The 19945-nt window shown below is 36.6% G+C and overlaps 2 protein-coding genes across 3 annotated transcripts; both read left to right on the top strand.

Annotated features, from left to right (window-relative positions):
- Positions 1-2716: 2716 nt before the first annotated feature.
- LOC108676849 lies at positions 2717-7000 on the top strand. Of its 2 annotated transcripts, none has more exons than XM_018165003.2 (4): positions 2717-3787; positions 5148-5518; positions 5772-6113; positions 6319-7000. In XM_018165003.2, exons 2-4 carry the CDS (start codon positions 5153-5155, stop codon positions 6547-6549), a joined length of 939 nt encoding a protein of 312 aa, XP_018020492.1. In that variant the 5' UTR covers positions 2717-3787; positions 5148-5152; the 3' UTR covers positions 6550-7000. The 2 variants fall into 2 exon arrangements, with proteins under 2 accessions (XP_018020492.1, XP_047738222.1); XM_047882266.1 differs by lacking the exon at positions 2717-3787 and adding an exon at positions 4841-4846.
- A 5193-nt stretch (positions 7001-12193) lies between these two features.
- Positions 12194-19929, top strand: LOC108676854 (40S ribosomal protein S8). Its single transcript, XM_018165006.2, has 5 exons — positions 12194-12275; positions 17795-18001; positions 18704-18879; positions 19165-19294; positions 19800-19929. The coding sequence occupies exons 1-5, from the start codon at positions 12272-12274 to the stop codon at positions 19907-19909; spliced, it is 627 nt and encodes a 208-aa protein (XP_018020495.1). The 5' UTR covers positions 12194-12271; the 3' UTR covers positions 19910-19929.
- Positions 19930-19945: the final 16 nt, after the last annotated feature.

The raw sequence follows: 19945 nt of genomic DNA on the forward strand, positions 1-19945 counted from the left end.
TAACCTATTAGATATGCAAACTTTTTAAATCTTTCTATTGTGTTACGTAGCCTCAGTATTAGGCCTTTGATGGCCATTGACAAAATTTTTCTATGTCAAATCGTTTTTGAGTTTTGGGGGTTTTTGTTGAAAAAACGAAAAGTGGTCAAAGTTACCCCGCCGGTCAAAGTAACCCCAGTTTACGGTACCGCAGTCGTATCTTGTCGGGTCTCGCTAAGTCGCTTGTTGGCAGTCGTCAGAAGTTTATTGTGGAAGAGTCCCATTAGTTGGCAGTTGTTGAAAAAGATAAATAACCTATTATTTTAGCTCGAAAGTCGTTGTAAAGTAAAAAAATTGGTCGATAACTTCAGCGAAAGTCGTTGAAATTACAACGACTATTGCCATTGTATGAAACCTGGTCTCTGCAATGATGTCAAGCCCTTCTGTCTGACACCCGGTACTTACAATCTTTTAATGTTAACTGAACAGGGAGTAGTCGGCGCAGCAGAACCAAACGTTGCCAGAACACGTCCAAGATGTGTATCAAACCTACGCATCCACTAGTATATTGATTTCACCATACAATTTTATTATGAAACCATTTTTTTCCGCTGGTTCCAAATGGAACCGCTCGGCATTAATGGGTTAAGATAGTGCATAGTGGCAACTGGCAAAGCAGAGTTTTTTAGACTCTCCCTAAACTCTGAAGTTCATCTAAGAGTCCTATAAGTAGACCAGTAAAGTATCATGGATAACAGCATTATCATACATTATGATACCTACATATGGAATTGGTTTAAATCTTGAGTAAATGAGGAAATTAAAAGTGAGCCGATTCTAAAAAATCTCTGGTTTGCCATAGTAGCAACGTCCTCCCAGGGCCAGGGAAAATGTTTGGGTTAAATGGATGAAGACTGAAGGTTGCACATGCTCATGCAGTAATGTACTAGCTATTTACTTTGTGTAAATGTTTGAAAGAAAGTAGCCTAAGCAAGATGTGCAGCAAAACATTTTCAGATTCTTGAGTCGGTGGGCGTCATGAGCTCGCTTTCTGCGCCCCCAAGACTTCAGAGATCATTTTACTATCAGAAGATGGATCAAAAACTGTAGGAATTTCTGAAGCACCAGGCTCATCGCTGGCACTGGCAGAAAAGTCATTGAAATTTTGAGCCCCCGCGCTGAGGTGCTCGAGGACCGAGGTGACGGAGGTCGGAGGTGTTAAGATTTAAGAGGCGGGGCCGGCCCCTGCCATAGCAGAATACGCACAGGGACGGCGTTTGAATAAACAAAAAAGATCAAACCAGAATTAAAGTATAGATTTCTACAACCAAGGCCCACAGCCACAAATAAGAATTATCGAATGTCCGGTGCCTTCAGAAGTTCAGCTCTCGGAGTAAACGTACTGTACGTACAGATGGCGTTGAATACTCAGAGAACGGAACTGCCAAAGACACACGTCCGCCAGACAGTAGAACCCGTAACGGAATCCCTACCTGCCGTGAATGATGTACAAAGTCAAGTCCGTTAAGACTCAAGAATCTGAAAATGTTTGCTGCACATCTTGCTGACTTTCTTTCAAACATTTACACAAAGTAAATAGTACATTACTGCATGTGCAACCTTCGATCTTCATCCGTTTAACCTAAAAATTTTCCCTTGGAGGAAGTTGCTACTGCAACGTTCAACCGAATGATTGTGAGCTTTGCACACAGACAGTCATACAATGGGTAACTACCGCCTAGCATGCAAATTTAAAAGTTGAACGTTGATCTTTACAACTCTTCTCTTTAACTTCACTTCTTGTTTGTTTTTCCGCTACAAATCTTGTAATCAAAATGTAATACACTTCTACTTATCCTATCGATCTGAAATTTTGCACACTTGTGTAAAGTTGGAGACAATGCATGAATCAAATGTCAAAATAAATGATTTTAAAAATTAATTTTTTTTAATATTAAAAAAATTTAAAAAATAATGTTGTCAGCTACAAATCTTATAACTGATATTTGACACACTTTTACCTGTCTGATTGATCTGAAATTTTGCACACTTGTGTGAAGTCAGAGGCAATGCATGGATCAATTAACAGAATAAATAATTCAATACAAAATTTTATATATAAAAAAAATTATATATTAAAAAAATTGAAAATTAATTTTTTTAATATTCGAAAATTAAATGAGAAATTCATTGTACATCTGCAAGATTGGAAACACTGGATTCTTTGCAAGTGTTGTCTTTAAAAAGTAAGTTTTAAACGTATATTATTTATTGACGCACTTCAGACTTTTAATGTTGTGTTCTATACTTTTTACACAATGTCGTCATTTACGTAGTTGTATGAATGTTTGCACGACTAAAGAGTAAAGTAGCAAGTTCCCGGATTGAGTTGTCTTCTTATAGGTGTTGTAAATGACCTCACACAGGTCGGTTCTCACACCTAGACACGGCAATTTAGTTCAGGCTTGTAATAATAGCGGTTTCAGCGTTATTAGGTCGCAGGCCTGTCGCCGATCCCTAACATCGCAGAACATTCACAGCATTTTGCGGTCTCGAACTCACAACTCACTGCTACAATTCCGCTATGCTTAACCGCCCGGCCTCCTTGCCGATTCTGACCAGAAACTGGCGCACAGAGCTGGGATCGAACCCGCGCCTCTCTGCGTCAATCTTGGTAATCTGAACTTTAACTACTGGGCCACCCTGTTGTAATTGCATGTTCGGTTGTAGTTACATTATCAGCTGTGAGCCACTTTATTCTCTTCGGTTATTGTGGTTTCACAATGACTCCAGTCCGTCGATATTTGCGAGGAATGCAGTTCCTGCCTTGATGATAAGGCGCTGCTCCCGTTTTGCAGTGTCTCCGCCTCCAAGCAATGTGCGGCTTGTGCGCAGTGTCAGAATCTCAAAGCCAATGTTTGCAAATCTGCCTCATTAGTTAAAAAAAATTTAAGTTGAGTATGAATTAAGTACAAATTAGTTAAACGAAATTTTACTCATTAGTTGACGTGCATCCTTATAGAAACTACATTCTAGCAAGAAATGGTCGATAGTTTCTTCCACTCCGAAAATCCCGCATAATGGCGAGTCTGACATTGAATAGCGATGAAGGTATGCTTTTACGGGCCATAGAGACAATCAGACAAATGAAAAACGTGCATAAATGTAGAGCCCTGATATTTGTAGAGCGATTTATGATAATAAAACATCCATTTGATGGAATTCGACAGACTGAACGACGAAAATTATTAATAATCTTCATTATGTTTGATTATTTCTTATCTTATTTGATAATGGAGATTAAATACAGCAACCGCTTCGGTCGATGTGAGTACAGTAGAAACCTCATTAATTTATTCATCTACGTAGGACGGAAATTTGACTGTTCATTGATTGAAATATTATTTTGTTATCTATATTGCTACTCAATTTAATGCCACTGTTATACAGAGTCCAAGATGTTTTTAAACGTTCATAATAGACATTGGTAATATGAACAATATGACATGATCGAAGAAAATCCTGATATTTTTGTTGATAATTATTATTTATTGTACACAGATGCAGTCATTTAGGACGTGTTGTCTGTAATCATAGGCTATAGCCGTTTAACGTTTGTTTGCATCCCAGTTGAGAATCTTCGTTCGATCGACAACGTAACTCGTTTGGTACCCGTTGCATCTGCTTGTATAAATAAAGGTGCCAGAACGTCGTAGAGGATCATTGAAGCACTGTGCTTGGTGACGTGAACGTAGTGGTTGTGCTTGCAAAGCAAAGAAAGACTGTACAGGTTTTAGCAAAAAAATTGGTAAGTTAACCCTTTTCATCAACGGTTGAAGCTTCAATAGCTGTCTTTTCCCATGGATTATAAGTTATTAGATGTTAAACGTTGCTTTTTTAAGATTCAAGTTGTAGCGGAAAATACGAGTAGGCCTAAGTCGATTTGTCTCCTCTCTCCTGAAGCCTGCAGTTTTTACCTATGTTGACCGTTGTCTACTATGAGCCTGGCGGATTGAGATCAATTGGAATTGAAGAATTTTGGCAAACTCTAATAAAGTCTCAGGGATTTCTTCAAAAATCTACCTAAATTTCAAAACAGACCTAGCCTAAAATGGCATTTATGGGCAGTCAAATAATGTGAGTTCTTCGCTGCACAAATGGAGCAGCCTTCCGTTATTTATGGATTTTGTTGCGGTTATAGGAATGAAACTGTAATGGAATTGTCTTATAATTTTGATACTACTGTCTACTGCGTGTGCGTCGTGATTTTTTTTTAATTGAATTATTAGGCTTCGGGTATGTAGAAAACACACCTCCCAGCCTGAGCACCAATTTAATTTCAATTTGAGTCACTTCACTCCAGACTTATTTTCTATTCTTGCCTCTTTGCGTTTGAATGCATCACTTCCATATGTTTCACCAGAGCAAGTGGCAGTACATTGTTGAAAGAGGTAAAAGTGCGTCGTGATGAATGAAACAAAGTTTCTGGCGTTCAGCCAAATCTATAGCTACTGCAGTTTGTAGCGATCAAGATATCTATCGAAAATGTAATAATATGCACTGCATTAATTTTTAAGCCGGATAAATAGGCTAAGTAGAATCTAACTCGAGAAAATTTTGTAGTTAGCAGTTAGCTACAAATATGGTAGGCTTAGTAGGCTATGTGTCAATGCACTTACCAGTAACCTGCGTGGGGCGTGGTTCTAAATCAGTTGCGATAGCCTAACTTAATTTTTATAGACTACCGGTAATTAGGCCTAGTTTCAAATTGGTGCAATCAAAGAGTAAATTAAGCTGATCACGAATGAATAATCTTTTCTCAATTCGCAATTGAATTACTTTGAGTTCGTGGAGGAGAAAAAAATTGGTTAGGTACATACATCAGCCTTGATTGTATCATTAAATTTTCGTTTGTAGTGCGTTACAATACAACATAGTCTCACAATTATAGATAAGATGAGATAGATAAGATACGATTACAGATAAGGTTCAAATTAGTGCAATCAAAGAGTAAATTAAGCTGATCACGAATGATTAATCTTCTCAATCACAATTGAATTAGCTACTTTGATTTTGAGGAGGAGAAAAAAAATTATTACTTACTTTAGCCGTGATTTAACATAGCATTTTCGTTTGTAGTGCGTTACAACCTAGTCTCATGATTACAGATAAGATGGCTGATTCATCATTACCACCCTGCCCTCATTGCAAGAAGTCCTACGATGAGAAAGACCACAAGCCTCTACTGCTTCCGTGTGGCCATGTCTCCTGCCGAAGTTGTCTCTCTGCTTTGGAAGACCAAGACGATATGAAATGTGGCGTGAAGAAGTGCAAGAAGTCTTGCTCTGAAAATATCTCGGATTTACTTACGGTGTACGATCTAATTCCGGCGAACTCAGGTGCCTCGGGAGATGCCAGGACTGGGCGGGACGTGGTTCCTCTTGAAACAAGTTCGGGTGGACCCATACCTACTGGGAGAGAAGTCGTTCCCATGGATTCGGATGACACTGAATCGGTTTCTGGATCCTCGGTTTCGACGGTAAGCCTAAGTTGCCGTAACATTTTTATTGCAATTACTTATTATTTGTTCATTCAATTCAGCAGCACTTGATTGCTGCATCAAAAATTCGACGCATGTACAATTTTTCCGGTCATTTGGTTTATCAGCGTTTCAACTTATATTGGAATAATTAATTCATCGTTGAATTTATTGAGTGCATGTGTTACCTTGCCATAGCGTCAGCCATGTGTAACTTCTATTGGTAATTTAATTGAAACCCATTTGTCCTCAGAGTAACTCGACTGCCTCTGGATTCCCTACTTGTGTCGTGTGCTCGGATGACTACTGTGAAGTAAACCCACCTCGGCTGCTGACATGTGGTCACGCTTTCTGTACCTTCTGCCTCAAAGATCTTGAGAAAAACAATAGCTACGCATGCCCGCAGTGCCGCAAAGTTCGCAACAAAGGAAGTTGCTCTAAACTTCCCGTTGTTCTGACGCTGATCGATCCGAAAAATGCGAAAAATAAAGTCTCACCCAGGGACCCACCTACTAAAGTCCTGGAAAAAGTTGAACGCTTGCAACAGGATAAAATGCGACGCCCGTCAACTTCAATTAATTCTAACACAAAAACTGTAAGTGAACGTTTAACCTTTAGGTAATCGCTATTCGCTAATGTTATATAACTCCATCCGTTGGCACATTATCCGACTATAATTTTGTTATGAACCATCAATTTGAATTGGTTTCAAAACTTAACAGCTTATGCCATCAAAATAGGCCATTTCTTGATGTAACCTTTCTCGTTCTATGTCACCTAAGACGATGATTTTTTTTCAGATTGAAGTACATGTTCAAGACCTCCGTGGACAGACGCATACGTTCAACGTGGACCCAAGGACGGAGACTGTGCTGAGGTTGCGGGAGCGCATGTCAAATCGTCCGGACGATTGTCGCTACCTGACGTTCGAAAATCGTACCCTGGAGAACCAACGCCTGTTGGCGGAATACAACCTTCGTCCGCACTGCACGATCCATGAACGGGGGCGTTTGTCGGGTGGATGCTATTAAATAAAGAAAGCGTATTGTTGTGAAAGCGTATTGATTGTTGTGGGTGAGAACCGACTATTCGGTAGTACCAACAAGGAAAGTTCCAAGGTTCTTGACGGATTGGCTACTAACTAAAAGTTTTTTTTATAAGAAAGAAGTGCGGTTGACCGTCCCAAGTGGATAACCTATTGCATTTAACTGTTAAATTGAGAGTCAGCAGAGAAAGCCATGTAATCCATGTAATCCATGTAAAGCCATGTAATCCGTGTAAAGCCATGTAATTCATGTAAAGCCATGTAATCCATGTAAAGCCATGTAATCCATGTAAAGCCATTTAATCCATGTAAAGCCATGTAATCCATGTAAAGCCATGTAATCCATGTAAAGCCATGTAATCCATGTAAAGCCATGTAATCCATGTAAAGCCATTTAATCCATGTAAAGCCATATAATCCATGTAAAGCCATGTAATCCGTTTAAAGCCATGTAATCCATGAGAGCGATGTACACATGTAGGCATTATTTATGTTGCACTCGTATCCTTTCACTTTCTAATTTACTCGCATGATTTGACATATTATTAATGTTTCACTTTCTAATTTACTCGCATGATTTGACACATTATTAATGTTTCACTTTCTAATTTACTCGCATGATTTGACACATTATTAATGTTTCACTTTCTAATTTACTCGCATGATTTGACATATTATTAATGTTTCATTTTCTAATTTACTCGCACGATATGACATTATTATTTTCTTATGATTTATAAATGTTCTCTAATGATATAAATCACATCAGTGAATTTGTCGCGTGGCCTTAATTTGTTCAAAAGCATGAAGTGATTTATTAAACTTGAATAATCATTCTGCTTTCAGAACTGTTCTGATTTCTGTATACATTTTGATTCTACCAAATTAAAATTTTGTTCTTTCGTTCTAAAGTACATAGTCGGGTTAGAAGTGATCATTTATTCGCCATGTTGTTTTGGTTTGGTTGATACGACCATAACGAAAGTAGCTTCTTTGTTAATATAACCAAAGGGTTTTAAAATGCCATGGATTTACTGACGAAGCTGAGGAAAACGCTTATATAATCTAAAATTAACCGAGCGGTAGGTAGAACAGCTAATAAATTGAAAACCAAGAAGATTTTTGTTTTTATTTACTTTTTATTTTTAATGACGAAATTTCACTTGAGAGTAGTTGTGAAATGTCATTTGGCTCCTATTATATGAAAATGACTACCGTACAAAAAGCGGTTTACAACCTATGCATTTGATGCAAATTATTGGTGGACTCTATTCTGTCTACTAATATCGAAAAAATTGAGGCGAAAAGATTCGCGAGGTCGTAAAATTCTTAAATTTGTACAACTTGTGAGAAGAAATTCTGTAAATAGTGGCTGCATTCGATAGAACACTTCTATTTAATAATGGACAAATGAAGCATGAAATGAATGTTATTTACAATAGTAATTTCGCATGTCATGAATGTTATTCCAAAAATATTGAGCAAGGTTGAAAGTTCGATCATAGGTAAAAAACAAACAAACCAAACTAGTATCTAATCGAATAATTCATTATTTAAAGTTCATTTATATAAATGATATACGTTTGAAATTTACTTTTTAAAGACAACACTTCTAAAGAATCCAGTGTTACCAATGTTACAGATGTACAATGAATTTCTAATTTTATTTCCAAATATTAAAAAAATTAATTTTTCAATTCTTTTAATACATAAAAAATTTTAAAATTATTTATTCACGCATTGCCTCCAACTTCACACTGATAATTATTTGTTGATAATCACAATTAACCTAACTTAACCTAAACTATAAATTTCTTGATAAGTGTGCAAAATTTCATATCAATTGGACGAGTAAAAGTGTGTCAAATATCAATTATAAGATTTGTAGCTGACAAAATTATTTTTAGCGCATTTTCTCATTTATGGAAAAAATGCACTATTGTGCTCGCCGTCCGTCCATCTGTCCGTGACCTCAAGTTTTCGTCGACGAGAAAATGCGCTTTTTGTCGCTCACTGCAGTTAGTACTGAGTTATGTTTTCCAGTTTTTTTTAATATTGAAAAAAATTATTCCTAAATAAAAAAATATTGAAAAAATTATTTTTTAATATTGAAAAAATTATTCCTGTGTCAATGATTCATGCATCGTCTCCAATTTTACGCAAGTGTGCAAAATTTCAGATCGATAGGATAAGTAGAAGTGTGTTAAATTTCGATTACAAGATTTATAGCAGACAGACAAACAGACAAGAAGTGAAGTTAAAGAGAAGTGTTGTAATTAGGAGTATCGTATGAATACAAGTCATGGCACAAGCATATATGACATAACCCTATCCAAGTAGCGTCATAACCCTATCCAAGTAGCGTTTAATGGAATGATATTGTACTCAATTGACGCTACGAAAGAAAGCTTGTGGCCGCACATGATTGCGCACACAAATTGAATTTTATGTTTATTAAAATGATTGAAACATAGAAATGGGAAGAAAATGATTTAGCAAATATTATTTTGTATCGATTGTTTTAATATTATTATGTCAATTATAATTACCCATTCGAGTCGTCAACATTATTCTCTCGGATATGCATTTATTTAATCAAATTAAAAGAAACATTTAAAGTAGAGATATCACTGTAGTCATTGGAAAAGTGAACGATGATTTCCAGCAATCGAGATTCCATGATTAAGACTAACGAAGTTATAGGAGATCATTTTTATAGGTGATCAGGTGATCGACGTTTGCGTGGTGACATCATTGAAGTATACAAGTATACCCACGGTTTATACAAGGTCCCAGAAGGATTACTGGAATTTGAAACAAGAACCAACACCAGGGGCCACAGCTATAAACTAAAAACTGCGTTGTAACACGTCCATGCGACAACATTTCTTCTCGCTTCGAGTCACCGACATGTGGAACAGCCTCCCTGATAGCATCGTTGACGCTCCGAGTATGAACATCTTCCTCCCTTTGAATCTTGAATTTTTGAAGAAAATGTGATATTAGAAGGTTTATGAAGCAATGTTATTATTTTTTTAAATGTGTACATACTTTAAAACTTTTTAGAATTATCTCTCGCGAAAAAACGTTTAGAAAATTAGCTTGAAAATTGAAACGGTCCATGCTCTTCACGTTGTATGTATATTTTGATTTGTAATATGAACATATATTATATTAACGAAGCTTTAGCTTGTTCGTGATCTTCTTGTCCCTTGCGGACAACTCGAGGTCCCTCTCCAGGCTCTCCTCGTAGGTACGAGCTAAGCGGAGCAGGAATTACGGTAGTATGTACACGACAAATAAAATAGTTACTAAAAGAGCGGAAACTGGTACGTAACCATACATAATAGCTTTCATCAGGATGAAACATTGGCCTGACGTGACAACAGCGTATATAACATACGACAAGATAAAGGGAAAAGTATCATGTTGTTTCCTCGTAAATTAATATTTACTAATTAGTCTGTGCATACATTATTAGCCTGTACATAAAGACTGTAAATATTAGTATAGGCATAAGTTATTATTAGTCTATGCATAAATCAAGCAGCTGTAATTCTCGGCACTGTGGTAGAGCAGGCGCCCTACGTTGCGCACCAGCCCAGTTGCAGGTGCTGGTGGAATCGTCCACTGCTCCCAGCATTGACGATAGCGGTGCTGCTGCTGGGGTTGTACGAGTGGTCGTCCCGCACGAGTGTTGCTGTGAGACAAAATGCTGTCGCTAAAGTTACATGACAAAGAAAAAGTTAGCGAGCCTCGTGCTCGTATCATTTGTATTATACAGCAGTCGATTTTTAATGGACTTTTCTTCTTAACTTTATTGAAATGTACTTGGAGCAAATTTTCAACAAAATTACTTCCATTTTCATGACTGACAATATATATGTATATTTTTTTCAAACATAATTCTAAATTATTTGTTATTAAGTGCATATTTAAAAGAGGAAATATTATCTCAGCGTGCCTGAAGTTGATCTCATTTAGTGACATCGTTTGAAACTGACGCTCGGGACCAGCCGCCAGCGGCAACGGCAAACACTTCCTTGAAAGTATTCAAGCCGAAATTTCAAATAATTGGATTAACGATCACGAGTTTTAAAATAATAGTATTCTGATTTGTTTTTGTTATACAAACATGTGCAAAGTTTCATCGAACTGTGTTTATTAGTTTGGGAGATATTTCATGTTCACTGCAAATTTTGCAATTGGCCGCAGAAATGCCGGTCGCTTCTCTGTATACAATAGAAGAATAGAATAGAAGTGTCGGCATTGAAGAAATAGGCCCATGGCCTGTTGCCGATTCTTGAACTTTTCGTGACTTGATTCACAAGGGATCTAGCCTTTCAACCCGATCTTTCCATAACTGACGATTTATTGAGATAGCTGCTAGACTTATTGCCAGCTGGTCCGGAATTTGCTAGGCATTTTAAGACTGAACATATGCTCCTGCAAAGCTTCGTCTAGTCTATTCTTGAAGGCGTTCATACTCGGAGCGTCAACGATGCTATCAGGGAGGCTTTTTCACATGTCGGTGACTCGAAACAAAAAGAAATCTTGTCGCATGGATGTGTTACAACGGAGTTTTTTTTTAGTTTATAGCCGTGGCCCCTGGTGTTGGTTCTTGTTTCAACTTTCAAATTCTAGTAATTCTAGCCGTATAACGGTATAGCGTATAAGCCGTATAACTCTAGCCGTATAAGTCGCAAATAGAGTCTTTTTGGAAATTTTGAACAAGCTAAAAATCATCCTTAGGTGATTAGATATGTCTATTCAAAGTTTTATTCACATTTATTATGTTGTTTAGAATGAATTTTATGTTCTCTGCGAATTTTGCCCGTATGGCAGCACAAGAACAATCACTAATCAAACATCATCGACATCGTAAGGTTTTTATGAATGCACGCTTAAAGTTTCATGCAAAGCCGCGTTCTTCATTAGATAAGATATTTCATTTGATATCTTATGTTCACTGAATCTTAAAGAACGACCAGATGACCGGCCGGAAAAGTGTTCGGGCGATTTATTGGTGTAACATTTTAGAGTGCCAAGATTGCAACAGAGGGTATAGGGTTTGATTTCTGCTACAGGTGACAGTTCTGTTGACTGTTTTCGATGCAATGTTTCACTAGGTATACGTACGTTGGGGGATGCACTACATGCAAATCATCTAGCTGATTTTCTAGCTTTACTCTCCAAATTTAGGCGCGTGCAAAATTAGGTTCATGTTATTGAAGCTAATGCGATAAATATTGAACTCTATCGTCAGATCCAATCAATGTCGGTGAAGTGAATTTGGTCTGGTATGCTTCGAATACAAAGAATGAGAGTGTTGAGGTAGGCCACTGCTTGAGTGTTTTTATTATTCACATCCAGTAACTGAGTAAGAAATTAAATACTGCAACAATGCGCATGAAATACTCGATCAAATAAATTCCCTGATTATTTTGCCAGGAACACAGAAGAAAAAAATTTGGTGCATTCTCTGACATGATTTGCAGTATATTATATATTTCTAATTTTACTCAAGCTCATTGGAGAATCCAGAAATGACGAGCAGAAAACATAATTTTTATCAAATCAAAATTTATTTCAAGATCTGACCGAACAACATTATTGGAAGAGAACCATACGCTCAGTTCAGTCTTGTTTCTTGTGCTTTTCGTGTCGAATGTGTTAAAAGCCGCGTCTGGTGATTCTAATTCGAAACTATGGGTAAGTTAAATAGACAATATTTATGCAATGTGAACTATTTAGATTGAGAATGACAATGCTGTCTTACGAGCTTATAATTTTTTTTCAGTTCGCTGGAACGTTATTCGTCACTGTTAGCAAGAATTTAATGAATGCAATCTATCTGATGTGGACTACCTAGGTAGGCCTATTTCTCTCGATTTAATTGAGTTAAGTCCAAATATGCCAGTATTACTGATTTTGCTTCATCATATTATATTAGAAATTATAAGCTTTATATACATATATATGTACCTAATAGGTTCTAACTCTTATATGACGAACAGTCGAACACACTACCCTAGGTATTCTATAATTATCAAGTAGGTCTATTCACTAATTCAGTAAATAGACAGTAATTGCTGATGAGATCATGAGTGCAGTGATAGGTATAGGTCATTTGTCAATAGTATGTAGTGGCAAAGCAGAGAGCTTTTTTTAGACTCTCCCTAGTCCCTCAACTTGGGCCTCAAGTTCATTTTTGAGTCATATAAGCATAGTGGCAAAGCAGAGAGTTTTTTAGACTCTCCCTCTGCCCTCAGGTTCATTTTTGAGTCCTATAAGTAGACCAGTAAAGTATCCTGGATACCAGCATTATCATACTTAAGAAATTGATTTCAATCTTGAGTAAATGAAGAAATTAAAAATGAACTGATTCTAAAAAAGCTCTGGATTGTCACTATCACTATGTTGGTCGTTAGCTATACATTTAAATTTTTTTTCTACTTGTATAGTTGTAAATGTAACTGAAACAACAGCAAAGGGTTCTTTGACAAAACATTTTTTATTATTAACACATTGGACGCTTGACGATGTGGACGTCTATAGACCATAGTCAAGTGGCAAAGCAGAGAGTTTTTTAGACTCTCCCTCAAGTTCATTTTTGAGTCCTATAAGTGGACAAGCAAAGTATCATGGATACCAGCATTATCATACATAAGAAATTGGTTTAAACATTGAGTAAATGAGGAAATTTAAAATGAACTGATTCTAAAAAATCTCTGGTTTGCCACTATGCTATAGACGTCATGCCAGCTTTGTCAAAATGCACACCCCACCATTCTTTACTTATAGTCGGAAAAGATACCAAATAAGTTTTGTCAGTTTATATCGATAATAAACAAGTCTTTTGACAGTAAAAAATAGTGACGTCTATAGACGTTGCGGCCATAGTGGCAAACCAGAGCTTTTTTAGAATCGGTTCATTTTTAATTTCCTCATTTACTCAAGATTCAAACCAATTTCTTGAGTATAATAATGCTGGTATCCAGGATAATTTACTGGTCTACTTCTAGTTATAGAACTAAAAAATGAACTTGAGAGAGAGTCTAAAAAACTCGCTGCTTTGCCACTATGGTTGCGGTGCTTTTGGTACCTGCATTGGCACAAAGAACTCGCGACGTCTCTTCCCGTCATGTAAAAATGAAACGCATTATACTTGTCTCATAAACTTTCTTTATTCAGTTAAAAACTACAAAACATTATTTCATGAATGCATGTGCAATTGCAAGAAAATTAAATTTGTTTCGATGTTTGGATTTAATTCAAAACAGAAATAAAAAAATATTTTGAAAATTCCTCTGACTCGTTCCTTGACAACGTTGATGCTAACAAAAAATAATATACTACGAAAGGAATGAAAATAATTTAATCTGCTGAATGAAAAACTACTGTGTTACATGAAACAAGAAAAAGTACAGATGTGACAAAAGTACAACAAGAAAAAAAAAAACAGTCTAGCCATATGCGTGCTTGCTTAGGAATTCAAATGCCCAAGGTAAAGGGCAAAACATGGTACTGGACACAGGCTGGAATTCTAAAATTTGTGGTTCAAATAAAAAAACCGTCCTGCCTAAAAAAAAAAAATGTTCCAGGCAACTAGAAACAGGTTTGCAGGCCGTCAGAAATCGGCTTCGGTTGCGGTAGCTATGTGTAGCTATGATCGTATGAACGTCAAGTCAGGCAACACAGAGAAGGTCCCATGCAAGATTGTTAATTGTGTGCGTCACTCACAGATTAGCAAGAGGGATGGATCTACTGAAGGAAATACTATTTACTCACAACATAATAGTTTCAAATTAAATATAAAAAAACATTTATGGCACCTATTCGTTACCTCAGCTTTCAAATTGAGGAGAAACTCATGGGCAGTTGGAGAAACTTCTCGAAGAAAAGGTAATGCACAACTAACATTACATGACTCTTCACAGTTGACTGACTAGAATAGACTCAATAGTCAATAGAGTACTCAAAAGTCAAAAATTTAGCATTCAAACCTTTAGATTCTGTGAACCTTATGATTTCTTCATTATTAAAACTTTAGAAGGCTCACAATATATTGCATAAAGTTTTCACTCAATTATCGTCTCGAAGTTTGGGAGCTTTATCTGCAGTAATGTTCTGTAGTTACCGCACCCACCCGGTCCCACCATTTGCGTAAGAATAACTAACCACTAACCATCATTAGATTCCCGCCACTGTTGCACACGATTGATTCTGCATGCATGCCTAATATTTACGAAGGTTATTAAAGCATTCTGATTTCTGTTGAATTTTAAATATAGAAAAATTCGTATCTTTCATTTTTTCACATGACATATTGATGTCGGTTTCACACTGGTTGCTGGTGCGGTTGGTATCCCTGCTACCTTCTTTGTTTACGTTTTTTGTTCGGCTGATTGCAACGAAAGGAGATTGTATGTCCCAGCTGATTGCATCGGTGGTCAGTTTTGTATTTGTGGATTGAATCGTAGGCACTTTTTCATGTATTTGTGAGTGAGTGTACATAGTGAAGATGTTATTCTTTGCGATTTCCATCAATAATGACATAACTACACTATTGTATTACGCTCTTGAAATAAGAATTGTAGCATTACTCATTAAGTTAGCATCAGTGCGTTAACATTGTGTGCATATGAGGCAATCCCTTCTAGCTTTCTATCGCTGATTGGATTCCAGTGGCTGTGACGTTGCACACGTTCTAGCGATGATTGGATCCCTGTGACAGTATGTTGGACACGTTCAAGCGTTGATTGGATTCTTGTGACTGTTACATTAGACGCGTTCAAGGGTTGATTGTATTCTTGTTACTGTGATGATGCAAGTGCTGTTTTTTTTTCAATGAAACAGCTGTGGCATCTTGCAGAGACTCATCAGTGATGATGATGGACTGAAAGTGGAAGTGTGCTGGATGTTCCAGATTTTTGGGTCCTGCTTTCCGATTTGCTATGTTTACCAGTTAATATATTACCCCTCTGGAATTCCACACTGACTGGACACAAAGGCGGTGTACCTTCACAATCTTTACATCTGTATTGTGTCTCTCTCCTCTTCTTTTCTTGTGTGCACACTCTGCTACGTAGATATTGAGGAACATTCTTTTCAATGAAGAAATGGTTTCCAAAGAGTGAAATTCAACAATTCTTTCATATTCCAAGGTACTCCAACAAATATTTAGTACACCAACAATATATTCCTGAATGTTGTTCAAAAGAGAACTCTTCAATAGGTTCTTCAATATCAACATACTCAGAAACAACAGATTGTTCACTAGTACTCTCATAACCCACAGTTACTTCATCATCTGAGGGAACTTCATCATTTGTCACAACACTTTCACATTCACTGCTTGTGCTGACGCTAGCATTTCCATCAGATTCGAAGACTTTGTCTCCAACCGCGTCATTTCCCAACCCTGAACTGTCAAGTTACTTGAAGAACCTACTGCTAAAAGTGTTGCTATTTGTTCATTAGTAAGTGAAGCTTTATGTTATAGGCAAAATAATAATTGTATGATTTCTCAAAAATATTCTGTGAGAAAGGAAAAATATGAAAACTATATATATTAAAAACTATGTTATATCCATAAATGATATTTGAGGTATCTAATTGCTTAAATAATACTTCAGAAGTAACACAACGGTTCAAAGTCACGCACTCGATCATTCACACGGCCAGCACAACACTGAAACGAGCTGTTAACCAGTGCCGTATATCTGTCTTGGCAAGATTACATAATATGGAAACAGGGGAAGTCCAAAACACTCGTACACCTGCTCAAAATTGGTACAAATTGTTCATCTTTCCTGCAACCCCATGTAGTCCAGGGGTTATTGTGCCAGGTCTATTTACGTCTAGAGACGTCTGTGCTAATTGGACCAAACTGAAAAACTGAGGCAAGCGTCAAAGTGTTAAGCTGCTTCACATTTTTAATATAGAGCTGCTTCACATTTATATTATTCAGCTGCTTCACAATTCCATTCCTGTGACCTTGGGGCTCATGTTATTTTTACAGTTGCATACAATACATTAGACATAATCCCATCATCTGTGATCATTGACTTCCAAGATGCATTGTTGCAAGTCAGCAAATATTGTACACAACTTCTTGTTCCTTGATATAAACTAATTCTAATCTACTAAAGAGTAAAATCTACTACTAAAAAATGAGGAGAAATATAACTTGTAGACTAATGTAGGGTTAGATTAACACCAAGTCCTTTATTTTTATTTTGGAAAATTGGGCAGAAGTGCCTTTTTAGGAGACCAATATTCATGCTTTGGATTATTTCAGCCATTTTATGGTCTTTCCTGATTTGCTTATTTTATACCAGTGGTACACCCCATTGGCAGGGCTGGAAAAGTCCTATTTTTCCTGAAATGTTGCGGCTCAAATATTATATAATTTCAGTAGGTATGAAATATCGCAGCTCAAATGCCATAAATTTTTGTTTGATTGAAAAAATTGGTGTTTGCGCTTTGCAAACATGTAATTTCATAAAATTTTGACCTCCACAATCTGCATTGCTCTACCATTCCCGGAAAAATATCCAGCAGAACGTAATCATTGTAATGTAAACTAGTCAACATGAACATATCATTGAAGATCATGTTTACTTGCGGTCATGTCAAAGTGGTCAGACTGTATTAACACATTTTCAGCTTACAGCAAAGATAAATGTTATTGTTGCCGTTTGACTGTTTCAGGGTAAAATTAGAGATTTGGGGTAACATGTGATACAGTGATAATAATAATACAAATGGTAACATGCATGTGATAATAAATTTGATAATACAAATTATTATTTTGGTTCAAACTCGAGTTTATGCTATTCTGTTTATGGGTGAATGTAGTTATGTGATGACTTTCATCAGTCATGAGTGCACTAGTCAAATTTGCTATAATCTCTAGGTTTTTAGTGCAAAATCTTCCTAATTAGTTTTACAAAGCATTTTTGGTATGGATCATGCTTGGATTATAATTTATAATTAGAAAAGTAGAAATCTCAAGCAGCTCTAAAATTCCAATTGTGCCAAGTGGATTTCTTGTGCCAAGTCATCAAAAGGGAATGAACATATTTATTCTTATTTAGCATTTTTACTAAGAATAAAATAAATTCGCTTTGGGAATGAATTAAGTTTAATAATACCTTACTACCATGATATATTTTATTTACTTTTATCTTACAGCACATATTAATCATATTTTATAATGTTCACAGGTATCTCGAGGGATAGCTGGCATAAGAGGCGTGCGACTGGAGGCAAGCGTAAGCAGCCTCACAAGAAGAGGAAGTATGAGTTGGGTCGTCCCTCTGCCAACACAAAGCTTGCCCCCAAGCGCATCCACATCGTTAGGACCCGAGGTGGCAACAAGAAGTACAGGGCCTTGCGTCTGGACTCTGGGAATTATTCCTGGGGGTCAGAAGGTCTGTTCCACTAATGGCGTAAGAGCTTTAATTGTTGGAGTTACTGTTCTTGTCAAATATGTTAGTCTGTAGGAATTGGAGTTCGAAATCTGTGTGAGATTTGTTGGTCTGATAAAATGACCTAAACCTAAGACTGCTGGGTTAAATTTCTGGGTGTGGTATGTCAATACTCTAGAGTTGATGCTATGTCTGCTAAAAGCAGGTACTGTAAGTTCGTGGTAGGTTCACTTGGATGGTATGAATTACAGAAGCCATAATCAAATTGGCTATTCCTCATTTACTAGCAATTGATATTTTAAGATCAAAAGAAAGCTACTGTTACATGATCTTAGTAATTTATTTTTAATGGATAATTTGTGTCAGTAAAGTCTGTGCATCACTTAAATGGCGTTATTCTTAATGTTATGCAATTTATTTGCAGATAGTTTTTAATACTGGGATAATCTGATCTATGGGCATTGCTTCTTAAGTAGACTGTTGATCAAAAGTATGTGGGTTATCTGAGTGATATGAAATGTGAAGAAATATGTATATAAAGTTTAAAGTAATTCTGTTTTGTCACTAAATACAATTTTATGATAAATTTTGCATCTAATGGTTTCCAATATTCATTAAACTGTTCAGATTTTCGATTCAATTCTAACTTTTTTAGGATTAAAGAGAGTTTGACTAGTCAATAATCCATGTAACTTTATTATGCAGGTCAGACACGAAAGTCTCGCATCATCGACGTCATCTACAATGCAAGCAACAACGAGCTGGTTCGGACCAAGACCTTGGTTAAAAATACCATAATTTCGATTGACGCGACGCCTTTCCGTCAGTGGTACGAGAGCTACTACGCTATCCCCCTTGGTCGCAGGAAGGATGCCAAGCTGGTAAGTTACACACTGAGAATACTGTACGCCGTGTTGTTTATTAAATATTAATTGAAAACAGCCTACTGACTACTATTGTTTGAAAATTACTATCATGGTTATCGATAATTCAATTGGATTATTAAGTAAAAAAAAATGTCCGTTTTGTTTGCCTAATGCTAGTAAGGTTACGTTACATGACATCTGACAGTACTTGCATAGTGTAACGTAATTTTTTTGCATCGGACAGACGGACAGTCACAATTTATTTCTAAAGATTTCATCATTCAAATTTTTTATCTACAGACTGAGGAAGAAAAAAATAACTTCAATAAAGTTCGCACCCCGAAAGCAGCTAAGAAGCTGGCTTTCCGTCAATTGCGTGCCAAGCTTGATCCTCTGCTTGAAGAACAGTTCCAGACCGGAAAGTTGCTCGGTAAGTTAAGCGTTGACTATTTTTAAACCTCCACTTTCGTGATATGTTTACCGGTAAATTTATTTAAATTATTATCATCTACACGGTGCTAATTGCAGTCGATCGTCACCATGTTCGATGACTGATAAATTTATTCAGCTTGTCGAAAACTTTGGGTTGAACGGGAACATATAAATTTACTGATATTACTAGGATATCAGAATTTTCCGGGATTTTGATGTGAGGAAAGAGTGTAAATGTCAGTAATTAGACTACAGCGTCCTTTGAAATACACGTTCTCTACTTTTTTAACCATGATAGAAATGTGACGGAACAATAAACAATCGATTGGGAATTAGTAGATAATTTGTCGTGTCTACGCCAACAGTTATAAAATTTTTGGTCAATATTTACAATACCGTGCATGCTCAATGATTTGGTCTGTTATCACTTATTCGGTTTTTTGATGATTATCGCATAGGAACATTCGATAGTAAAATAATGACTTTAATATTCTATTTTCCAGTTTGCGTGACTTCACGCCCAGGCCAATGCGGACGTTGCGATGGCTACATTCTTGAAGGGAAGGAGTTAGAATTCTACCTCAAGAAAATCAAGAGCAAGAAAAATAAATAAACGATGCTCCTGGCTTGGAATTCAGTGTTTGAATAC

This window comes from Hyalella azteca, unplaced genomic scaffold, assembly GCF_000764305.2.
Source record: "Hyalella azteca isolate HAZT.00-mixed unplaced genomic scaffold, Hazt_2.0.2 contig10031, whole genome shotgun sequence".
Taxonomy (NCBI): domain Eukaryota; kingdom Metazoa; phylum Arthropoda; class Malacostraca; order Amphipoda; family Hyalellidae; genus Hyalella; species Hyalella azteca.

Bases quoted from the DNA above. Each gene is read 5' to 3' on its own strand.
- LOC108676849 (XM_018165003.2), top strand. From the start codon at position 5,153: ATGGCTGATTCATCATTACCACCCTGCCCTCATTGCAAGAAGTCCTAC. The intron at 5,519-5,771 runs GTAAGCCTAAGT...ATTTGTCCTCAG, and splicing joins CTGGATCCTCGGTTTCGACG to AGTAACTCGACTGCCTCTGG. The intron at 6,114-6,318 runs GTAAGTGAACGT...ATTTTTTTTCAG, and splicing joins TTAATTCTAACACAAAAACT to ATTGAAGTACATGTTCAAGA.
- LOC108676854 (XM_018165006.2), top strand. The intron at 18,002-18,703 runs GTCTGTTCCACT...TTTATTATGCAG, and splicing joins TTATTCCTGGGGGTCAGAAG to GTCAGACACGAAAGTCTCGC. The intron at 19,295-19,799 runs GTAAGTTAAGCG...TCTATTTTCCAG, and splicing joins CCAGACCGGAAAGTTGCTCG to TTTGCGTGACTTCACGCCCA.